General features: G+C 39.6%; 1 protein-coding gene across 1 annotated transcript in view; it reads left to right on the top strand.

Annotated features, from left to right (window-relative positions):
• nphp4 (nephronophthisis 4) overlaps positions 1-26357 on the top strand; it is a 221150-nt gene that overhangs the window by 9917 nt on the left and 184876 nt on the right. The window contains 2 exon segments of the mRNA XM_068305896.1: positions 16513-16682; positions 17100-17164. Coding sequence (XP_068161997.1) covers positions 16513-16682; positions 17100-17164 — 235 coding nt within the window.

The following is a 26357-nucleotide window of genomic DNA, read 5'->3' as shown; positions in this document are numbered from 1 at the left end:
CCAGATTTCCACCGGTCTAATGTCCATTCCTTGTGTTGTTTAGCCCAAACAACTCTCTTCTGCTTGGTGCCTGTCCTTAGCAGTGGTTTCCTAGCAGCTATTCTGCCATGAAGGCCTGATTCACAGAGTCTCCTCTTAACAGTTGTTCTACTGCTAGAACTCTGTGTGGCATTGACCTGGTCTCTAATCTGAACTGCTGTTAACCTACAATTTCTGAGGCTGGTGACTCGGATGAACTTATCCTCCGCAGCAGAGGTGATTCTTGGTCTTCCTTTCCTGGGGCGGTCCTCATGTGAGCCACTTTCTTTGTAGCGCTTTATGGTTTTTGCGACTGCACTTGGGGATACTTTCAAAGTTTTCCCAATTTTTCGTACTGACTGACCTTCATTTCTTAAAGTAATGATGGCAACTTGTTTTTCTTTACTTAGCTGCTTTTTTCTTGCCATAATACAAATTCTAACAACACAACTGATGGTCCTAACCCCATTTATAAGGCAAGAAATCCCACGTATTACACCTGACAGGGCCACTGTCAAGAGGAAACAATTTCCGGTGACTACCTCTTGAAGTTCATCAAGAGAATGCAGAGTGTGTGCAAAGCAGTAATCAGAGCAAAAGGTGGCTACTCAGAAGAAACTAGAATATAAGGCGTATTTTCAGTTGTTATACACTATTTTGTTAAGTACATATTTCCACATGTGTTAATTCATAGTTTTGATGCCTTCAGTGTGAATCTACAAAGTCAATAGTCATGAAAAGAAAGGAAACTCATTGAATGGGAAGGTGTGTCCAAACTTTTGGTCTGTACTGTATATACATACATAATATTACACATAATAAGGCTGAACAAACCCAAACAGGAACACAGTTGTTTGGATTACTTATAATAACTACAGTATTCACATCGCCACTATTAACAGTGCAATTAGCAGCCGGCATGACTGGAGCGATTCAGGTGACCAGATCACCTAGCATGGCTATAACACGACCAACCTCACTAGTGCAGCTAGCACGATTAGCGTGGCTAACACGACCAGCCTCACTAGCGCAGCTAGCACGATTAGCGTGGCTAGCACAATTAGCGCGCCTAGCGCGACTTTCAATTCCCGTCTAATCTGAATGAACTCATATATACAGTATGCACATATATGTGTACCGCCCAGCAGCAGACCTCCTCCACCCACCACTGATTGGCCGCAGCGCTGCTGTCCTTTATTAAATAGAATGTGGATTCCTAGTGACTCTCTCTCCCAACCTGACACAGTCCAGCAGGGCCCCAGGACAGAGTGGTAGAGTGGTCTCACCCGATTGGTCAGCACTCATGTCACATCACTCATCACCTGCCCACTGTGCTGCCAACCAATCACCACCGCTTTCTAAAGCCAGGGCTACAATCACCTAGGACTCCACAGTACATCTGAGCTGTCCTAGAAGGTGCCTGACTAAATTTTTAAACAACACAATAACGATGATAGCGCAATAAAGCGAAGGAAATTTACAACAATAAGTTTTGTGTTTTAAAGATTTTTAGCTATAAGTAGAATATATTTCTATTTTTTTTCGTTAAGTATTATTTTTTTATTTTGTGATTAATCTCCAGGAAGCCGCAAGGGAGGCACTAAAGAGCCGGACGCGGCTCCAGAGCCGCAGGTTGCGGACCCCTGGTCTATCCCAATAGAGTGGTTTTACCTGCATTGAATTTAAAAGGAATCAAACCAAACTATTGTGCTGTGCCTCATCGACATCGGCTTCTCGATAATTTGATTTGGTCCGATATTTTTTTCATCCCACTGTCGGAAATTCTCAATATTTTATCAAAAGTATAATAATTTACAGGATAATCTTCAACATAAAACTTAATTTACAGTACAACCATAATTTACAACCATAATTATTAACAACTACTTTAGTAATGATTCAAACTTCAGAACTACATAAAGACCTTGGTTACATTCACTAGAAAGGAAAGGTAATGCTGGTGGAACTATTTCCAGGCACACAACAACACATTGTTATTTTTTCCACGACAGCTTCTTGACTACTAATAGAAAGCTTATCCTTCAAACTTTTCACTGCTATGAATGATTGCTTGCTTAAAATGGCCCAAAGGATTGTTGTTTCCCCTGATTCAACTGATAAGTATTCAGACAAATGTCCAGCAATAAAACCCAAATTGAGTTGGTTGTGTCCTGTTTTACATTCTCGTTTTTCTTTTGAAAGCCATGGTGCTTCCGTATTGAATATATCAGGTCTATGGAAGACATATGTGAAAAGCCATATGATAGACAGACAGAGGATCTGCAATGACAGCATAGACAAGCCCTTAGTTTACCTCAGGGCTTAATTCCTTCTCCCAACTGGCGTGCCACACTGAGAGATATACACTTCAATTATACATGGTGATGGTGGGGACACAGACTCTGCTGCCTTGCCTGAGAACTGATCAATATTTCAGCTCCAAGGGACCAAACATCTAGAGGAGCGGCTGCTGCTTAACAGCTTTAAATACTGGAGAGGCACACCCTGAAAAAACAGCTGTACTTTCAGTGTGTGTGTGAGCAAAGACATTCATAGGGCCACAAGGGTGATAGATGACAGCCTTGAGTAGCTGTTGAATGTGTGTATGACTAACCTGTTCTGTGTGTGGTCCACATTGACTTGATTCTCACTTGACAACTCTTCCTTCATCCCTATCTCATTTTTATTTCTCTTTTACGCACAGCTTGTCCCTAGCATTCCACTATCAGCTTTCCCAGGGATCTGCATTGCCTGTGTGTGGAAGAGACAATGAGCAAAACAGAAAGATTCTGTCTGCTTTGTGCTTGTTCTTCAAGCCTTTGACATGTCAATTCCAACTCTATAATCTTGAACCTGAATCTTGGAAACATCTCTCCATCCCTTTCATTGTTGAACATCTCATGTGTTCTGCTGCTGTCACGATACTGCTCCAACATTCACATTTGGAGCCAGGCTAAACGATAACGCAGGGAATATAACATGACAAGACACCTTAGAATAAGAGCAGCCATTTCTTCTGTTCTCAGTTCCATAGTCAATTTTCAACTTCATGTGTCAAGTCAGTTTGAAGCCATTATCCATTATTCATGACCTGTCAGTGTCTTCCTTATAGCACATATGTTGGCTGTCTCTCTTCAGTGGCTATACATTTTCAAATTTTTCTGTGCTTGTTGTGACATAAAGGTGATTGGTCCGGAACTGCTTTATTAGCTTGAAATTAACAGTAAGTGTTGATGTCATTAGATTAGACTTTATTTGTAAATATTTTTTATGCTGTCAGCATGTCAAAATTGTCTCACCAATATTTTGACAATTTAGTATTTTTAAAATATTTGGAAAGCTTTCCTCTGACTGTATCGGGGTGATTGCTATGAGCCATCTGGTCCATTCATAACTAGTTAGTGTTGTGTCTATATTTCCAGCATACAGTCAAACACATTCTCAGTGAGTGTTGGACTGTGCCATGGTTGTCCTTCTGTTTGATCCCATTTATGATATTTATTGGTAGACTTCAATGTCACAGTCGCAGTGAGGATAATTTTCGGACCTTTGAGGTTCCCAAACATCAAGGAAAGCACTCATATGATTGGCATTGAAGTGGAAATGTCAATACTTATTTGGTCTTGGCCTTACTTTGCCATATTTTTGGATGTAGAAGGACAAAAGACTGAAAACGGTGAAATAGTAAAAATGAGTAAAAATAGAGAATAACAATAAAATATAATACCTAGGGTTAATCAAGCCACCTGTTTTCACCACCTACAGGCTTCATTTTTATTGTCTTGCAACACAGGATCAGCATTCCTTCAGTTGGTTTACATCAATAACCACTAAAAAAAAACATAGCTGTTTCGCTGTGGTCGTTTCATACCTCTAGCAATATAAGTTTTGTGTGCATCCTCAAGAAGAAATCCTTGTTTTTTCAAATATCTAAATTACGTAGTCCCACAGTACTAATTTTGCTTTCTTTCTCAAGGCAAAGAAATGAGTGATATCTATCTTCCCTCTGCTAGTTCATGTCCTGCTTGCATAATTGGTTTTTCTTGCTCAATCGGACATGTAATCGGGGAATAATTAAGATGACCATATAAGATTCTCCTGTTGTCACGACCCGGCTCGTGAGCTATGACAAAAAGTGGAGAGAGCACAAGGAAAAATTATAAATTTATTTTACAAAAATAACTACAAAGCAAGCATCTCTCAATTATGAGGTGTGCAAATCAGTTTTATCAGTGTGTCTGTTGATGGATGAATGGAAGATGGTGGGTGAAGTGTATGAAAGCAACTAAACTAACAAAAAGGCCAAAGCCAACCAAACACAAACATGGTGCTGTCGTCAGGATCAGGTGAGAAGAGCGAGCAGAGATGGAACCAACATGGAAGGTCTGAGACAGCTGATTTTAAATACCCTCACTGGGAGACTGGCCTGAGGCCTGTACCATAAAGCTGGATTACGGCTTGGCGAGATAACTTCAGGCTTAACCCTGGTTTTTCGGTACCATAAAGGTGGCTGACTTTCTATCGGGCTACGTTGCGGTGGTAACCTATGCTGAACACCTAACCTGCTCCGGAGCAGGATAAGTTCAGGATAAAAGCTCAGCAGGTATAATAGTCCCACCTACTGACCAATCAGAGCTCAGCGGGTATAACAGCCCCACCTACTGACCAATCAGTTCTCTTAGAAAATGGGCCGTCCGTTTTATGAGAACCCGGTGGATCTTGGTGCACAGCTTGTGTGAAGAGCGCTCAGGCGTGAGAATATTTAGAGATCGCTGTAATCCATTTCAATTGCCTGAACAATCACTGTATGAAAGGTACAGGTTTTGGGGAGAGGGGTTACATTATATCTGTCAGCTGCTGGAGCCTTACATCAGTAATGTAACGCACCGCAACCACGCGCTGACAGTCCTGCAGACAGTGTGCATTGCACTGAGGTTTTTTGCCACAGTTAATATATTTCTTAGTAATGTTCGTAATTATGATATCCTTAAATCCCACGTTGGATGGGTTACAAGCAAGCCACAGATAAAATGCCATTAATAAATTATTTGTTTAAGTAAATCATGGATTGATTCATTCATTCATTGGTACTTTTATGTATTCTGTTGGCGATGCTGAAAACCTCGGGAAGAACACAGTATGTAGAGCTATTCATAAAGTCGCGGGGGCTACAATCACATGCCATAACGAAAAATGTTGTACACACATACATTTATGGAACACACAAATGTTACTGTAGTCAGATATACAAGTGCAGTCATAGTGGGCACATAGTGCGTAGTGGCACATAGTGGCACTAACTTCTGCATTGACACAGTCGGCGATTTAGTGCCAGTTATCCTTGCACCGTTTTGCAGCAGCAACTGTGTTGCTTTTTGCCTGGATTATTGATTTGTATTGCTCGTATTTATTAATTATTATTGTTTGTCCTTCGTTGTGAAATATGCGGCTTGGGCCGGTTTGTTGCATGTTTGCGATTGGTCGCATGCAGCAAACCGCCCTTTTTATGTGAGCGCGCACAGATCTACACTGGACAGGCCTGGATTGAATTAGTGAGTTGATAGCCGGCTTTATGGTACCGAAAATCCGGAGGGCGGATGTCTCGGTAAGTTAAGCCAGATAAGTAAGAGGAAACCTGGCTAGGTTAATCAAGCTTTATAGTACAGGCCTCAGGTGCTCCCAGTTAAAGGGCTCCGCCTACTTGCTGGTTACCTGCAAAACACAATCACAGACAGACACACCCACAACACACACACACGCGCGCGCGCAGCAGCAGCAGGCCCTGCTATGCAGGAGGCCGTCACATTGTTTTTATTATAACCAAAGTTCATACATCATATACGATCGAACTGGTAAAGGCCGCAGCCCTATACAGGGGATGGGATGTGTTTCAACTCTTGATGAGTTATGGAAGATGTCCTCAACGAAATCTGTGAGGGGTTTGGTGCAACATCAGCAGTAATCCGAGTGTTGTACCAGATTGTGGTGAAAGGAACTGAGTGACCCATGTGATTAGGAGTCATCCTAAATGCCCCCTTGGGAGGTCTTTGGGGCATTTCATTGGGAGAGATCAAGGTTTGGCTGTTTGAATTACATAGCTCCTTTATACTGGGAATACCTCAGGAGGAACTGCAAGGTGTTGCTTGCCCCTGATATCCTTTTACACTGTTGTCACCCTGACCTGACCTAGGGTAAGTGGATGTTACATGTTTATATCCATTTTTGGATCATTTTTTCAGGAAATAAAAAGTAAAAAAGCAAAACAAAAGTAGCAATTACTTACAAGTATTTACCACAGAGGTAGTTGCTATTCCACTCTTTTCTTAGGACCATTTATTGTGCCAATTTATCTATTACTAATTTTCTGGGTCTAGCACGGGGCAATGATATATCCACTCTGATTGTCTCTGGCAGGGCTCCGATGGGTGCAGTAGCAGACTTTTCTGAATTACTTAAAAAAAAAAAATGCCGTTGATGACAGGAAGAGACTTGAGTCTGGTCCTTTCGAACTACTTCTCAGATGAATCAGGATTTATTTTTGGAATTGCTTTCTGTAACTTCCAGTTGATTCTCAGGACAAGAACTGCTATTCTGTTCATTAATTGGTGATGCATCATGCTGCTGTCAGCATTTCTGTGTTTGGGAGTACATTAATTATTCTCCAGTCAAATCCAAGCTGGTTCTGACAGTCTTGATCTGTTTTTAGTAGGTTTTTCATGTGTCACCACCGATTGAGCTGTCACATGTATGCATTCCCAGTTCTATTCTATGATGATATTGACCGCAAGGAAGCCTGAAGCCTCCATCACTGTTATTCTCTGCCTCACTGTCATCTGCATCACCATCTCTCATCTCTTCCTGTGATGGTGGTAGTCCTAGAATTTCAAACCGAGAGGATTTGTGACGCTGATACCCGCTGGGTCTGTGCCTGTCAAATGATTTACTGTATATCTATCTCTTTTATCCATCTCTCTCTTTCTCTTGTACTTCAAGGTGCTGGCTACGCTGACAAAACCAATATCAGACTGCTGCAGCCAAGAATGTTGGAGTGCATACTTGATTAACTTCATAGGACTCAGCTATGAATTTAGATCAGATTAGATTAGGTTGGATAAACTTTTTTAATCACAAGATGGGAAATTCACATGTAGAAGCAGCATGGAATACATAGACACATATACAGTACAGACATACATCATAGAGAGACAAGTTTGATAAGTAATTGCTTTTGGTAACTGAGAACACTAGAAGGATTTTGAATAACTAAGTCCCAGGTTGAATAATACAAAACAGATGTATAGTACTGTATAATGCATCAACGACTGATTGTGTAGTTATGTGTGTTTGTATGTACTTTTCAAACTATAGTCATATGTGTATATAGGTGCACACACACCATGCATACAGACATGAGGCTGGCTTATTATTGAACTCCCAGTTAGCTGACACTAGTGCTCCCAGCCTCTGAGCCAGCATGTTGGCTAAATGGAAATGGCCTGTTATCGCTCCTTTTGGGAATCCTTCAGGGTCAAACTACATGACCCTATCAATTACACTTTAGCTGCTGTAGACCTCTACCTGCAAAACCAGTGCCCATTTGTAGCCTTTTGTTTTGTTTTGTGGAGTGCCTGTAATTCTCCCATTCGTTGTCCTCTGAGTTTCCCACAATTCAATAATTTGAATGACCACCTCCAGACTAAATTATTCTCAGCTTCTACATTTTGATAGCAATATGAGAGGTTCAAAATTGTTTGTGTACCACAAACAAAGCCAGTCATATAAATCTCTCAAGCTATTATTGGAGTATTTAATATTTTCTGAAAAAGCAGATTCTTTTTTTTAAATCTCTTTTCAGCCAACCAGCATTGCTTAAATGAAGTGGCCTGGAGTTTGGGAGAATCATTGACAACCATGCATTATTCTTGTAATAGGCTACATATAGTGTAACATAAGCCCAGTCTCTCGAGTCTGTCAGGAGGTTGAATAACCTAGTACTTAGGTTCACTTCCCAGTTGGACTTTCTCCAGGAGTTGGTTTTGTTGGAGTTTTGTAGGGCTCTGCAGTGAAACGCGGAGAAAACACAGAAACACACACATACACACATATGTACAGTCTAGATGTTTTCACTTTCTTCAACACTGTGACATTATGTTAATATACCAATATCCGATAAACATAACAGGCTAACCTTCTGGGTCATAACCCACACATTGGAGATGAAACATATATTTGGAGAGGGCAAATATATTTTGGGTTGCAGCACTGTAACAAAAAGGGGAGAGCAATGGCTATGTAACCAATGTGTAGCTGAGATGATGCAGTTATTGTTATGTAATTTTTGTGTATCTGAGAAAGACGTTACACCAACTAAAACAAATGGTCTACATTTCGAAAAAATTGAATTGTTGGTAAACATGTGATTCCAAATATTAGAAGTAATTTTCCAGCCAGGGAATTGTAAAATTTGATTTAGCAAAACCGAGCTATGACAAGTGACCTCGTTGTTGACCCATTGCCATTCTGTTGTGGGTGTGGTGGATATTTAGTCCTGTGAGAACTCACTGTTCTGTTGGCAGCCACTGAGAAGTGTAACCGCTTGTTAGTTCTGATGTATGCTACAACTGGCATTGGTGCTGATGCAGGCTGTTTTCTCAATGACATATCCTGATGTTCTTGTGGTGTTTGGAAGGAACAAGATGTCAAACTTTCTTTCATGTAAAATTATGGGAGAAAGTGTAGTGAATTGTTTTGGACTTGAAAAAGTACTTCTGCTGAATGCTGTACTATTTTTTTACGGAAGGTATTTTTATAAATTTTTCAAGTTATGAAAAAAGAGTTTGTACAATACACATGCAAATCATAGAAAGAAAATTCCCATCCACTCAACTGCCCCTTCCCTTCACATAACAGGCTCAGAAATTCATTGTCGTGCAAACACAAATCGTGCAAAATATAGGTGAGCCTATCACACAAATATACAGATACACATACAACAAAAAACAAAACAAAAATAAAAACAAACAACAAAAAAATGAATAAAATCCAAAAGATGAATTTAAGCAAAAAATTATGTTGGTGGATTGTTGCATAACAGCCACAAGATAGTACTGTATATGGCAAATTCTGGAAAACAGTGGACATTAGTTGACAAGTTAACATTGCCCAACAATTGATATAGGTATATGTCCTGTACATGCTAGGTATTTATTTATTTATTCAGTTCATTTTTCTTCTTTCCAGACATGTTATTACAACATATTTCACTTTCATCAGTGTTGAAACATCATCAGCAACATCCGAAAAAAAAAAAAAAAGGGTTAACGGGTAGAAGCCATTGGCTTGTAAGATTCCCGTCCCCTAAATTATCAACAAAACATCTGTCTCATTAGAATATGTAGTCAACAAACTCAGAAATTAGAAGTCTTCAACCAGCTCATACATTGAATTTTGACAGATGTTCATACCCTTATCCACTTCCAGATATTAGCCTTTTACCCTAGAGTATAACCATGTTTACATTCTTCCTAGGAACACAAGGTTTGTTAACATCATGGATAGTCAAAACAAGAAGTTGACCTTGCCAGTGTTCTCCACAAGAATATAATGATCATATTAACCTCTTTCAGCAGACAGTGTTTATACAAGAATTAACCAGTTTGTTGCAGACACTTTAACAGTTTCACATGGTATTATATTGTCAAAAGATATCAACATGCACTTTAAAGTCTCAAGTTAATGTTATCCCATGTTACCACAAATACATGTTGTTGTTTTTTGTTTTTGTTTTTTTTGTTCATTAATCCATGTTTCTGACATCAATGATGTTGATTTTTTCGACTGTTCCATGAAATACTTGACGTGTCCAAAATGTAAGATTTTTGAATTTTATCAGCACTGCATGTGGTCTCCTACCTCCAGATGGTAATGGGTAACATGTCTCAATCTGGTCCGGATCTATAGTTATCTCCAGGTCTCTCAGTTGAGAACTCACTAGTTGCTCCAGAGATTCGATGTCAGCGCTAGCCATAGCATTTCTGTAATTCCTCGGCTTGATTTTGATTCCAGTGATGATCACATCATTTATACGAATGCTTTGTTCCAAATCATCCATTCTTTGTTGTCCCTGTTCCAAGACAACAATTTTTCAGTCTTTTTCATCCATTTTTCTGCATTTTCTTCATTTTGTCCTTCATTTCTTCCAAGGCATCTAGCACCGCTGTTAGCTTTTCTTCCAACTTTTTATCAAAGTCACTCCCTAACTTATCAAAGTTACTCTTTAACTCCCTCTTTAATTATTTCATAGAGACCATCTGGTCTTTAGTATCCTCCGATTTTCCTTTTGGTTTCGTCATTTTGCAGAGAATAAGTGAGAGTCAGTCTGGGTATGAGTTAGAGAGATAGCAACAACAGGAGACAGAAGAAAGACGTCTGCTCCCGTTGAGAGCCGGAAGTCTCATATATAGGATTAACAAAGAAAATTCAGTTTATGGGAGGGTTTGTAAATCTGTAAAATATTTGATAAAACAACACCACTGCTTAAAAAATATACTTGTGTCCCCATGTGAATACCGTAATTTAATAGAGGCATTCACATATCCTGGAGTGTAACATTATTCTCTTTAAAAGATGAAATTACTTATTACTATATTTTATTTATTAATTATTTTCTGTACAACACAACAACATTTATTTGGTATCTGATGGAACAAACAATGAACGGCATTAGATTACTTTTATTTATTATTAACATCTCCCAGAACAATTTTCAGTGAAGATATTATGCTGTCATTTTGATATAACTTGTTGCTCCATCTTTCTTTCTTCTTCAGTTCTTAATCCATGTTCATTCAAATATCCAGAAAACTCAAAACTGAACTGTGATTTAAACCTTTTTTTTTTAAAAAGAAGACATGATGTATAAGGCAATATTGATGGATAATGTCCATATATAGATACTGTAGATAGATATCTGTCAGATGGCTCTTGATTCTTTATGACAATAATCATATTTTCTTCGAAATATGTTGAGATACTAATGAGTGAAGTTAAGTGGCCTGCCATGCTTACATTAACTTCATAATGTGCCTTCTTATTCCCTAGCAACATCCTTGAGTTGTCAAGCTGTAATAGTATTTAAGTTGGAGTAATAATAGATAGCTTCCATTGATCGCCAAGCAGGGTAATTAAAAAGCCATGGATGTTTTCTTTATTACAACCAAACAACAAAAACAACATAAAATAATAATTAAAAAAAAACAAAAAAACCCCATAAATAATAATAATAATAATAATAACAATGGACTCTGCTACAGACTTTTGTTAAATACCAGCAAATGCAGAATATGGACAGTTTCAAACGAAGCGATCATTGTAAAAATGCACAGCTCCAGAAATTAGAGATCTCCTAAAACAATCAATTGAGCACTTCGGCATCACCATCAGTCCCACTGAATAAGTTCACTCAAAATACTTTGTAGTGGGTGGTCCTTTGAGGATAGGACAGTTCCTAATTTGGTGCTCAGCCTTTGTCCATAATAGTGTCCACTGGGTCCAGGCACAGGCCTATCACTGAGCCAGTCTTTTTATCCACTTAGTTCATCCTGTTCCTGTCCTCCACAGTGATGCTCCCACCCCAACAAAGAACACCATAGAACAACACTGGCCACAATGCCTTGAAATAACACATGTTAGAGCCTTAAGAAAAACAACGCAGTCTGAGCTTTTTAAAACACAGCATTACTGCTTCTCAGTCAGTTTAGATAGATAGATAGATAGATAGATAGATAGATAGATAGATAGATAGATAGATAGATAGATAGATAGATAGATAGATAGATAGATAGATAGATAGATAGATAGATAGATAGATAGATAGATAGATAGATACTTTATTAATCCCGGAGGAAATTGCATATATCCACTGCTCAGGCATTACATAACAAATAATACTGGATAAACACCAGGAGAAAAGGAAACACTGACATCACAGGACATACCACAAGACATACATTACACTAACAGACAGACACATGCAGCAGTAACAGGACTTATATACTAAACTATAACTAAAATATAAACAGTATAAAATTTAAAAATATTACAGTATTAAAATATAAACAGTATAAAATAAAATCTAAACAGTACAAAATTGAATTAAAATATAAAACAGTATAAAAAATAAATAAATAAATACATTTATATATATATATGTATAACAGTATAAAATTAAATTAAAATTAAATTAAATCCATTTTCAACCCTGTGCTGACCTCGCCACCTCCCCCCCGCTCCTCCTGAGAGAGTCATTGTACCCCCTGATGGCACGGGGCACGAAGGAGGACCTCAGCCTCTCTGTGGAGGCGTTGTGTGACAGCAGTCTGCCGCTGAAGGTGCTTCTCTGCTGCGAGAAGGTGGTGTGTAGGGGTGCCTGGTGTTGTTCATGATAGCCTTAATTTTAGACATGGTCCTGCTCTCCAGAAGCATATCCACAGAGTCCAGGCTCAGCCCGACCACTGAGCCCGCTCTGTGGATGAGTCTGTTCAGACGGTCCATATGTCTTTTCCTGGCCCCCCCACCCCAACACACAATGGCGTATGACAGCACACTGGAGACTACGGACTGATAGAACATGAAAAGGAGCTTAGGACAGATGTTGAAGGAGGCCAGCCTCCTTAGGAAGTACATCCTGCTCTGCCCCTTCTTGTACACACAGTTCGAGTTGAGTGACCAGTCCAGTCTGCTGTCTAGCTGCAGTCCCAGGTATTTATAGTTTTCTACCACCTCCACCTCACTGTTTAATTTGTTGCCTTGGTTTACTCCTAAGTATTTGTATGTCTCCACCATTTTAATCTTCTAATTGTTCATGACCACGGCTTGTTTTCTCCTTCTAAAATCAATTAATAACTGTTTTTTCCATATTGAGGTACAAACAGTGAGCATCTCACTAACTAACAAAAGAGTCAATTTCATCTCTATATATCTCGTCTCCCTGAGCTACCTGCCTTTTCCCGTTGTTGGTAGATCGTGCGAAGAATGTACTGTAAGGCATTGTCCACACTCACTCCACTCCAGTAAGCAAACTGTAGTGGGTCCTGAAAGGAAGCTACTTGTTTTCTGAGCTGACAAATGTCTCAAAACATTTCATGATATGTGATGATATGTGATGTCAGTGCAGTGGGTCTCAAATTGGACAAGGTTCCACTTTGACAGGTCATCCAATTTGTTGCAGAGACAGCATGTTTTCTGTGATCACAGAAGGAAATACACAAGTGTTGGACTTTATTTCACCCTGTATCCTCATTTCCTGTCACTTTCAATCCCAGATAGCCCATGGTCCAAATCATGTTCGAAGGCAGCATATGGCCATAGATTCAGCAGCTCTTCCTTGTTCTTCTAAATGATGAGAACATCTTCATCTCCACCCCTGACTCACAATGCTTGAACAGGATGCCATAAGACCATTACACACTGCCACAACAGGCCCAACAAGAATTAATTGTCAAGATTAGCCATTGTTGCATAGGGAGCACATCAGTTGCTTACTAGTGGGTCAAGCAGAGTTCTTTGACTAATTGCTTAGGAGTCATAAAATAATTTCAAATCTTTTTTTCATTCATTCATCGTCATAACCCCCTTCTTCCTATATTTTCACAAATGCTTCAGGCCATTAAGTTATGGATGCACACAAATACATGCAATTTGAATTATTGGGGAGCACTTAAAGAATGGTGTCATACCATTCAAGTATCATACCTTTCAAATTTTCCAGTTCTGTACTGGTTTGAGATTTAACGTGTTATTTTTTGTTGGTCCATCTGTCTCTTACTGTGCCCCTCTTCTTCATAATATATTTCTGCTGTTGCAATGATTAATTAAATATGTGTTGAATAAACCATGACTTTATAACTAAAAATAATAAAAACTTCCCCCAAAAGGGAAGTTCTACCTAATGTAAATATATTTAAGGTAAACTAGTATAATATACCAGCTCTAAATTAGAAAGACTACTGAGTTGAACAAGATACAGTATCTATACAGTGAGGGAGCAATTGCCTGCCTAGCAAAACAGTAAATTATGGTAATGTCATGTGGATGAGAGTGTTGTTGTCTTCAACAGTCAATAAGAACAACAGGAATGTAGCACTATCAACAACCAGTGTAAGCTGGACATAGTGAGGCAACGTCATGATTTGGCCCTCAAGTGGATCTAAACAACACACATCAGCTACGAGGATTCCGGCTGTGCTTTTGCACCTGGAAATAATTGTACAGGAATAATTGTACATGTCATGTATAAGTAAATGCAAGTAGTGGGAAAGTGCAGGTATTGATTTAAAACAATCAATACCTGTACAATTTTCAAATCACAACTGTTTTACTACATCCTCATAACAGTTCAGTTATTTGCTGTGCATTGATGGAGTGATATTTTATTATTGGGAGGCATATCAAAACAGTGATGAGGACAAAAAACGAATTCTGCCTTTGACTTTTAAATCCATGAACCTTGAACAGTGTGCATTTTTGCAGGACTCTTGGGCTGGCAATTATGTCTTTGACCATAATGCCTGTTCCACATTATACAGTGACTAACCTTGGATGAATGTGATTGAAAATACAGTCTCCCCCCTCCTCAATCTCCTTTTTATACAATAGGAGATAGAAACTACAGGGAAGGTTCACTCCAATATTTGCTTTGACTTTCAGTCCAGAAAATGGAGTAATATGTTTGTCGATGTACATTTTTGTGTTTCTCATTTGACTTTATGTTTGGTTCTCAAACATCTGTCTGAATTACTTCAGTGGGCATACTAGAAAACAGATTTTCTTTTATGAGTATATCAAGAAATAACAAAGTATTGCTGTTAATTTCCAATCTCAGCACACATACAAGTTGATTTGACATATTTGCCTGTAAACCATTGAATGTATGAAAATAAGCAAACACACAAAAACGTAAATATCAAACCATATTCCTTTCTCAATGACTGGTCAGTTAAACTCATGTACAAACATACATGTACAGTATGTTAGCTGACATGTATCTCTAAAGATGAACATGCTCCACTTCAATGGGATGGGAGAAATTGACTTTGTATTTCAAGCTTGAACATGTCTAATCATAGGATTGTTTTCTATTTATATTATAAGTTTTTGTCTTGATGGTTCTGAAAAAAATGAAGAGGGGTAATTACGCCTGGGGTTTATTGAGTCCTATGTGTGCATATCATGCTGGCTCTGCTCAAGGTAAGCAGTAATATCCAATTGGAATGGTAGATCAAAATCAGTCAACAATTGCATCTAACTGGCATACACTACAAATAGGCTCCCAAAAGGCTTGAATGTATTCCTCTGAACTTGTGTCAAAATGGCGAGGCCAAACCCTCCAAATAATCCTATAGAGTCTCCAAGCCACTGGGACGTACTGTATCTGCCTCTTAAATGTGGGATTTCTTGTGTCCCAGCCAAGCAGGTATTATTTTCCTCCCAGAATGTTTGGCTGAATCCCTTTAGAGACATGCAATATGAAATGTACCACCATTGTGTAAAATGTATATAGTTCACAATGTCCTAATTTTTCTTAACATGATATCAATTGGCCATTATTACAGTAGAAATCATACAACCCCAATGGGAATAACAACATACCTAAAGAGCACCCAATAGACCTGTCAATAAAGGAAATAAACTGTGTACAGTCCTTAGTGTTGTTAAGATGATTGTGACTGTTTCTTTTAGGCATACAGTAGTTGTCACATATACCAGTTCATTCTAATGGTACTGTGTGCATACATAGAGTAGATCTGGGTACTGATGACATTAAAATAACATGACCCTACTCATACATACACGGCTAACATCCACTGTAGCTAGTTGTTACAGTAACCATTTGAAAATACATTTGTTAACTAAAGACATTACTGAGTGAGTATTTTTTTATTGTCTTATTATTTTCTATTATGTATTGGAGGCTCAACGAGCTTTTACAAACTCACAGAATGAGTTTGTAAATGTGTCGAAGTTCAAGAGACTGATGCTCTGTTTGGTTCAGTTAAAGCTAACATTTTTGTTACGTCTCTAAGTCGATCCTGGTCCTTCTTCATTGTTTACTTCATTGAACATAATACTTTCATGGCATTTTTTACAGTAATGTCATGGATTATTCTGTAAGATTTCTCATCTTTATAATGCATCCAGCTATTTTACATTATTCGTCACATGTACCAATTAGCATTAGTACCATTAGTAGTAGCATTAGTATTAGTGAGTGTGCTGCATAACTGAATGTCATAATAATGTGCCTTCATATTCTTAAACCTAAAATGAGACTAACCAGAAATGTTTTTTGTGAAATTCCATTTTACAAGCTTAGTACCATGATGCTTTTGTTGCAGATCACATATATTGGTGTGAGATAAAATGTGAACCATTTTCCGTACAAATCCAATGACGTGGGATTAATATTGCCTTTGTTCTTGCTATGTGTTTCTGTAGGTCCTATACTTCCATACATCTTTGCGGTTGCCCAGCACAGTGGTGGTTCTGGAGCTGGTGTCCTTGTCACCCAGACCAGATGGCTCCCACCATGCCCTAGGCCAAGGCTTCACCCTCCTGGAGCTGTTTACCAACAGACCAGAGGCTCAGGCTGCTGTTGGGGACAGAAGGTGATTAGCCCATTCTTAATTATGCCAGCTAGGCATAAATGAGGTGTGTCATGAGATGATGGTTGAAGGACTAGTGTGCTTGTGGTGGCTATGAAGAGATTGTTACAGTATTTAAGATATAGTGAATGTTGGTGTGTTTTTTGTAGTATACAGATTCATGCTGCAATTTGATGCCCACATGTGATCAAGTAGAACTACACATGCTTGGTTGTTAGTTTAAATTTATAAAGGCAGGTTGGGCGCCGCGATTTGATTGCGACTCTAGTTTACCAGTGAAATAACCTTGCCTATCACAATGCTGGAACCATGCCTTTTAATGAAAATAAAGAAGAAATGTACTTTAATAATACCCCTGGGGAAGCTATTTTGTTCCTCCATCCATTCAGTTGATTGACTTGATTTAAATCTTCCTCTCAGGCTGAATCTTCACTATGGATCACCAAGAAGCCTCCTTCATCCCCTGCTGAAGGACGCTGTTGACTGTGAGAACCTTTTTATATCCTAATTATTCCAAGTATTGATGAGACGTGCTGACTGTGTTCATGGTGTTTGTTGTGGTGGCCCCAAAGTAGAAATGACAATATCAAATAATTGACAGCCAATAACTAAATAAAGAACTACAAATTAAACTAACAAACTATAAAACAGAAGAACAAATCAGAAATCAAAATGGCAAGCAGTGACCACAACTTCAGAGCAAAACACATGGTGACATTAGCTCCTCCTGAAAAGGGTAGGTACCTACTATCAATGAAACTTGCTCTGACAGGTGTACTGGCCATCTTTTCATCAGAAAGGAATTGTGCCATAAAGCTTTCCTACTCCAGAACACAGATATCAGTGTAGGGCAACACATAGGTACATATACTTATGTGTTGCCCTTATGGGAAAAAAAGCACAAACATATTTATATTGATTAAAAAATATTTGAAGTACTGTACGCCCAGTCAGCAACTGTCTTTGTTGATAACAGGAATCTCCTTGCCTAGTTGAAATTTTTGTTGTTTTTTTCTTTTTAGTTGTTGTGACTTCTGTTTCTTTGTTCAGTTGTTAATTTTACCCATCATAGTGTTCTGCATTGCTTTGTGTACTTTTTGCCTTTGCACTTCAGGACCACCATAGTTTGTGTTTGAGTAAAGTTCAGTATGAGCATGCAGGGTTCTGGTGAATTTATTTTCATACCAAGGCTACATAGAGTATGTGTCCAGGTGACAATTTCTACTTCTACAAATTTCCCCACTGTGGGACAATAAAGGTCTTTTATCTTATCTTATCTTACACCACCTGCAGCTACGATGACACTTGATGAGAAAAGACAGCACCACCCATAGCTCTGTTCATTGCCAGGCCTTTGTAAAGTGAGTCCACACAATCTGAAGAGATTATTTTATCAGTTACAACATTTGGATATTATTATCAATAAAACACAAATGGATCTGAATGTATACAAATAAAACATTAAACATCAGTGTCCTGGTTTAAATGCCAGAGTGATGGTGCATGCTAAAATAAAGCAAACTTGATTTACTTTCCAAGTATTTAGTATATCTCTCTCATGTCATCTTGCACCACTGTCCTAAAAATGGCTGGGAAAACATCAACAGAAACCCTATGAATAAAGACAAAATAATTTTCACTGTTCAGTAGGTGCTGCCAAAAGTAATAGAATGAGTATAATGTATAATGGAGAGTGAAATGTGAAGAAGAAAGCATAATTAGTGAGAAGACAGGACATTAGCAGAAACTCTGTTGCTCTCCAACAATGTGACATGACATGAAAATGGAATCTCTGTAAAATTATTTGCCAGTTGGCAATACAGAAAGATGAGCCTGTGGTTAAGGTCACTCAAACAGAATATTTTCAGTTTGCATTTAGCTTGAAAGTAATGCATAAGCAGAGAGCCAGGGAAAATGCATTAGTGACCTTGAAATCCGTATTTCCGTTTTTTGTTCTTTATTATTTTGTTCTGTTCTTCTTTACCTTTTCCATGTGGACCTCCGTTTGCCTGCATGCCTGTTCACTGAGCTGCGAATCCACTCATGTGTTTCCAAACGTTTTTGAAAGTACAGTAGCTTTTAAGTGCCCAGACGATGCTTAGTGTTTCGTTGCTGCTTTCGTGAGACAACTCAAGTTGACAAACCCAGTATCGCTCCAAGCACCAAACCGATCCGATGAAAACAACAAACATTCCCAGCAATATAATTTGCAGCGTTTCTCGGAAGCTGTTAGCCACCGATACTGTTCGTAGTTGCTAGTTTGAAAATGTCAGACAAAACCTTTTCCCTGCTGGGAAAGACTAACTAGCACGGGGGTCGGCCGACCTCTGCACACAATATCCAGTTTTTCTTGGAAAATCAGTCTTAAAAATAGTGTGGCAAATATATCTGTAACCAGATCTACCGCTTTACCTCCTTCAGCCATTGTGGGTAGCCAGTAAATTTCCTGGTTCAGGTTCGATGTGTCGCAAAATGACAATTGAAACCTAACCTAGCAAATTATGTTTACTTCACAAACCATCAGAGTTGTGTGTCCGAGCAGCAAGTGTCTGCCACTCCTCTCCAATGACTCCTTTGCACCAGCAGGTGTCAGCGTCATAGAAGGCTTCTAAAAAGGACCTGCATGAAGGGCCTGAGGTCACAGTCTGGGAGCTGAGTAGTCCAAGCGCTGTAAATTGAACAGGCTGTGTCCATTCACTTACAGCAGGCAGAACTATCGCTTTTGATTCTGAAGGCTCTGGCAGATTTCATGGAACCTGACAGCACTAGCTAGCTGAAATATGATTGGATAAAAAGTTTTATCCAACTTTTTAAATGGAAAAAGATTTTGTTATAAAAATACAAAATAAATAATATTAGTTTTATTTTAAAATATTTATGAAAAAAAATTGTTTTACTGAGTATGTTTTAGGCCAGCACAGAAGGCTTTGCTGGCCCTTATGGCCCGCTACTGCCTGATTGTTTGATAGAGTTATGATGAAGAAACATGTCCTTAAGGCTGCACCATTTATAATGTGTATCTTTACAATTTCCATCATATTACATTTTCCCAAAAATACTACTAATGCTACTACCTGGTGTACTGCCTGGTGTACTGCCTATGATGTGCTGCCTGTTGTGCTGCCTGTGTTATGCTGCCATCTCTATACACTCTCTAATCCTGTAGGGGAAGTGACCTGTGTGCAGTCACTGAGTTGACAGGGGGTGAGAGAGGTAGTCAGCTCCTGGGGGGGCAGGGCAGGGTGAGGGTAGAGTTCAAGGCTGTGGCAGGGGGCAGAGCAGGATTGGTTTTGGTCCGCAGACCCGGCAGAGGCACACTGAGATCCTCAAGAGCCTGGCTGCGGCAATTGAGATCAAGAGGAATTCAACAAACTCATTACATCCAAGAACAAGAACGATCCCATCAAAATGACCCCATTCATTCGGGAGTGACAAGAAAAGCCAAAGTGTCTTGCTACACACCTAGCCATGGCTCTGGACTGGAAGATGCTTTTCCATATTGACCAGCAACTAATTTTTCCACCTGAGATTGCTTTCACCAACCTTAGGCCAGACATTGTACTCTGGTCCCCTTCATGCAAGTCTATATATATAATAGAGCTCACGGTCCCATGGGAGAACTTTATTGAGGAGGTGTACGAGCGCAAGAAACTGTGATACACTGAGCTGACGGGTGATGCGACTCAACATGGCTGGAATGCAAAAGTCCATCCAGTTGAAGTGGGTTTCAGAAGATTTTTTGCTTCTTCCACCATCAGGCTACTGAAAGAACTGGGCATCCATGGACAGACTCTGCGGCAGACAATCCAAACACTTTCTGAAGCAGCTGAAAAAGGCAGCCAGTGGATCTTAAGCGGAAGGACCCTTGCTGGGCTATAAGAACATGATCCCCCCACCCCCTTCCAATACATGCACACCTGAGAATTCAATAGAAACCCCTCAAACATGAGGGCATATGAAGTATGTGGTCAGCTGACTGGCAGGCTCAGGGAATAGGATGCCCCTGCCTTGCAAAATCCCTTGCAGGGCGTATCTTAATGATTGGGCATGGGACACAAGCTAAGGCTTGATCACCCGTTAGTTGGCCACCTTTGATGAAGGCGTATAATTTTTAAGGGCCAAAACACCCCCTGATTCAAAGGAACACTGCTGAGGATGTGTCCCAAAATTGATATCATATGTTAGTTAAGAATATACCTTCCAATGCCACTCTCAACATCAAGACAAGTCTCGAGTGCATACCATCTATTGGCACGATAGACAGTTTTTGACATCATGTCCTGTGTTTTATGATTCTGATTATCTGGACTCGTCCAGTGATTGCTGTGAAAGAACAGCTGACAAAATAGGAAAGTCTGTGTGACAGCTTGGAGAGACAGCTGGCTGGAGGGAATAGACCCCAGTGGGGCTGTCTTGGGCTAGCTACCTATGCCGGCAATCTCTGACGCTGCTTCAGTATGTTAGAGACACCCGCTAAGTGCTACAAAAAGTCAACAAAGGAACATATCCCTGGAGCCTGCGAGAGCTGGGGTGCAAGGTGGGTCAACGATTGATCACACAGCTACAAACACAGGAATGGAAACGACTATGAGTCATACACTTCAAGTGTGTAGATATGGATGAGAAAAAGTAACTTCAGCAAGGGATTTGAAGGTCCACCAAGGGAGGAAAAGGTGCTTGGAATGGCAGAGACAGGGATCTCTTATTTATCAGTACTACCTACAAAGTAACCAGTCATGTGAGTTGATTGAAGCACAGTGATGGGACACAAACCAAAGTTCGCAGAGCATCAGCACCCTTATCATTGCAGAGCGTAACAAAATCACAGAATTGCCAGTGGGCGTGGACAGAAGTACAGAAATGCCGGGGGATGAACTCAGGCAACCACGGAGACCTCCAAAGGAGTAAAAGATCAAAGAGCACAGAGAGCGTGTAAGGTGGCCTAAAGCTGTTGAAAAGAAGGAGTAGGAAACAATCAACAACGATCTGATAAAAATCCTGGAACGGCACATAGGAACAGCAGAGAAAAGCTGGAAAAGATGGGAGACATCATACAGTATATCACTACGGAGAAGAGCGCTTTGGGCTAAACAAAAGGAGTGTTTCTTGTCTTATGTGCTATCAAAGGAAGTTTGAAACAGTAAGTGTGCTAGAATTGTAGGGAAAAAATGAAGATTCCTTTTCTACATATTCAAATGTGGTTTAAAACGTAATCAAATAATGAAATTCTCACTGGGTGCCCACTGGGAAAATAAAACTATTAAGAGATTAACATATCCAGAATAATACCAATCTTCCACTTAAAAACATTTATATCGAAATTGTGTGTGTTAGGAGGCAAAACTCTTCAGGATACATTAAATACATTTATTTATGCACTCTTTACTTTCTTCTGTCATAAAGAGTTCATAGTGTTACATGATGACACCAGCTCTGTCGGCAGATATTTTGCAAATATGTAAATCACTGCAGAAATGTGCCATTGCTGGGGTGCACACATTTATTTGAATAGTTCTGTAGTGTGGTGAGAGTTGGGGAATGCAGTAGGAGTGTGTGCAGGACAGGCAGAGTACATAATGTAGGTAGCTGCCAAACACCACATGTTTTCATGTATAATTGCATCACCAGGCTCTTTGCCACTGGCTGAGGAACACTCACACAGTGCCCTTCAGGGTCAAAGTAATAAAAAAACGACACAAAATAGTACAGGATTATAATCAAGAATGCAGGATGAAAGTAGTGAAGTTTCTCAGGAAGAGGGAGACTAATTTTTGAATCCAAAGGTGATGAAAGACAGTCTTGGCTAATAATCATAATGATAGATACTTTATTAATCCCGGAGGTGATTATCATGTTTTAAATGCACATCCCTAGATTGACATAGATTACATTTGAAGAAAAAAAATGAAAACAGAAGAAACAGAGAATTTTGGGATAAAGAAAATAAATAAATGTACCCCTTCAGATCTCAACCCAAGTTAGGGAAAGATGCAAGATCAAAGGAGAAAATCTGATTGCAGACTGATCAAATGTAGGTAATTCTGTCTGAACTGAAACAAAAAAGGAGCAGGGAAATGAGGAAAGAAAGAATTAGTGCTGGTGGGAGAGAAGTAAAAAATTTCTGTATGTTCCAGAGCTACAGTCAGGGTCAAAAGGCAGGAAATGAAAAATGGAGAGAAGATCGAGGGAAGGAAGTTGCCTTGGGGCTTTTGAAAGACTTAAGGGATGGCAGGCTAAAAAAGGAGGAGAAAACAAGCACAACGGGAGGCAGTAAGCTTAGTGGCTTGATCTAAGCTTCTCTTTCCGACCAAATAGGGAAAAAGGGGGAAGAGTAGGAAGAAGAGAAAATGTAATAAGAAAGGATGGAGGGTCGCTGTGAGGCCCACTTAGTGTGATTAGAGGACAAGCAGATGGTACACTGCATTCACATTTGAATACTTAATTAAAAGAAAAAACACAGTGCATTAATATATTGTAAGGGTGACAGAAATGTAGGGCCATAGTGGCCAAAAAGACTGTGATTAAGATAAGCAGGCTTGCTCGTTTTTCTCAGGTGTCGACATACATATCTAACTTAGTGGATATTTGCCTCATCAATGCCAAAAGCTATTGCTGTTTTTGTGAACTTCAAGCATCCAACAAACTAAATGAAGCTGAACAACCCTTCTGTGTTATTGCTCCCTTACCTGCAACCGTTTTCATTCTAGGATCACACTGAATGAGGGAAAATTACATTTCTTTTGACAAAGCAATTAATTCTCGACTGGGGAACCAACATAAAGTAAACTGGCAAACAATACAGTATTTTCTGCACTATAAGGCGCACCTAAAAGCCTTTAATTTTCTCAAAAAGTGACAGTGCGTCTTATAATTCAAGTGTGCCTTATATATGAAAAAGGTCTGAGATGGGTCATTCATTGAAGGTGCACCTTATAGTCCAGTGTGCCTTATGGTGCGGAAAATACTGTAATTCTGGTTTTCATACAATTTAGCCTCATTTTATAATTTTATTTGTTTTAATTCTGTATCACATATATCTGACTCACAGAGCGGCACAGTAGCGCAGTGGGTAACGCTGTTGCCGCACAGCAAGGCAGTTCTAGGTTCAAGTCCCGGTCTTTGCTGAGTTTGCATGTTCTCCAGGTTTTCTGGCTTCCTCCCACCTCCAAAAAAACATGCGCTACAGATTGATTGGTCGTTCCAAATTGCCTGTAGTGTGGGAATGTGTGCGTGCGTATTTGTCTGCGTCTCTGCGTTGCACTGGTGTCGCGCCCAGAGTTTACCCCACCTCACTGTCTGTTTTTTCCTATTGTACTTTAAACTAGTACTGCACAGGTATGGTTAAGATTAAAGGTAGAAATAGAGCATATTTGACATTAAAATGCAAACATGATGCTGTGTGCAGCCTCATGTGGGCAAAGTTAAGTTGAAGAAGAGGTTCAAGCATCCAGTGACACATTTGAGGTTTGATGTGAAATTTGTCTAACTGGGTTGCAAAGCACTGTGTTAGTATTTGAAATAAAAAACAAAACAATACAAAAAACCCCCAAAACAAAAAGTCCAACAACCCCATGGTAGTTTTGAGAAAAATATGTATTCCAATCCTGTCTTTCCTTGTGATTTCTTGTGTTTGTCTTATTCTCCTTTTGGCTTTTCACTTCAGGGGTCGCATCAGCAAATCAGTTGCCTCCATCTAACCCTGTCTTCTCCATCCTCTTCTCTCAAACCAACTAACTTCATGTCCTCTTTCACTACATCCATAAACCTGCTCTTTGGTCTTCCTCTAGACCTCTTACCTGGCAGTTCAAAACTCCTGGTGCATCCTTCTACCAATATACGGTATTCACTATCTCTTCTCTGGACATGTCCAAATCATCTCAGTCTGGCCCGTCTGACTTTATCTCCAAAACCTCTAATATGTGCTGTCCCTCTGATGTACTCAATCCTGATCCTATCCTTCCTGGTCACTCCCAGAGGGAACCTCAGTATCTTCATCTCTGCTACCTCCAGCTCTGTCTCCTGTCTTTTCCTCAGTTACACTGTCTCTAGACCAAACAACATCGCTGGTGTCACCAGTTTTGTACGCCTTTCATTTTAGCTGAAACTCTTCTATCACATATTACACCTGACACTTTTCTCCACCCGTTCCATCTTGCCTGTACACGTTTTTCCACCCCTATTCCACACTCTCCATTGCTCTGGACTTTTGATCCTAAGTACTTAAAATCCTCCACCTTCTTGATCTCTTCTCCCTGTAACTTCACTCTTCCACTTGGGTCCATGTCATTCACACACATGTACTCTGTCTTACTGCGGCAAACCTTCATTTCTTTCCTTTCCAGGACAAACCTCCACCTCTCTAGCTTCTCCTCCACCTGTTCCCTGGTCTCATTGCAAATCACAATGTCATCTGCAAACATCATAGTCCATGGAGATTCCTGTCTAACCTCGTCAGTAAGCCTGTCCATCACCATAGCAAACAAGAAGGGGCTCAGAGCTGATCTTTGATGCAGTCCCACCTCCACCTTGAACTCCTCTGTCACACCTACAGCACACTGTCTTACAGTTCTCATACATGTCCTGCAACGCTCTAACATACTTCTCTGCTACTCCATACTTCCTCATACAATACCACAGTTCCTCTCTGGGCACCCTGTCATAAGCTTTCTCCAAAATCTACAAAAACACAATGCAGCTCCCTCTTGCCTTCTCTGTACTTCTCTATCAATATCCTCATAGCAAATACTGCATCTGCAGTACTCTTTCTTGGCATGAAACCATACTGCTGCTAACAAATGCTCACTTCAATGCACATTTCTTTTGCTTGTATAGCCTGAAATGTACTGCACCTGCTCTGCTCTGCTCTCCTGACAATATTACATTATTTGATGTTTTTGTCCTCTAGAGATCACTCACATGTTGAAATTTCCACTCATTTACTGCTGATAAAGAATTTAATACTGAATTTAAAAAAAAAAACCCAACTGAATATAGTATGCACATCTCTCTCTCTTTCTCTCTCTCTGCTCTAACAACTCTTTGTCTCATGGGAGTCTTTCCAGTAGGCACCGTTAACAAAGAGGGTTGGAGATCTCCAATGGAGGATTTTACATGGCCCTGTAGCTGTCAGTTTTATTGCAGTTTTGAATCCAAATATGTCGGAAAACTGTCCGTTCTGTTCTCAGAAGGATACTGTTTTTTACTGCTTCCTAGAATTTCAGGGAATGGACAATCTATTCCTGTTTTTAGAGGGAATCTTTCTCTCATTTGATCTTGTTTTTCACAAACAGATATACGTTAAAGGTTTGAAATGCAGGAAGTATCAAACATTTTTGGCAGATTCTAAATTACCTTCTGGGCCACGCAAATATGGCGATTCTTCTAAGCAGGAAGGAAAAGGTTGAAGGTTCGTCTGTTTGCAGTGCAGAAGCCATTTTAAAAGAGTAGCCTGGTTTGAGCAAAATATTCTAGCTGTACATGCTGTTCTCCTCTATGCCCTCTAGAAATGTGAAGTTATATAACCCCATTGCGCTTCTTTAGCAGCTTACAAGTTATGTAGCTAATGCAAGTTTCATGTGGTATAAAGCAAGTTTTGATGTTTGCAATGGAATGCGAATACCTTCAGAAGAATACTTTGAACTGTTTTCTGCCGTCTGACTCTTTTGGTGCTATATGAGA

Source organism: Antennarius striatus, chromosome 2, assembly GCF_040054535.1.
Source record: "Antennarius striatus isolate MH-2024 chromosome 2, ASM4005453v1, whole genome shotgun sequence".
Classification (NCBI taxonomy): domain Eukaryota; kingdom Metazoa; phylum Chordata; class Actinopteri; order Lophiiformes; family Antennariidae; genus Antennarius; species Antennarius striatus.
This window is presented reverse-complemented; position numbering and strand designations above follow the sequence as displayed.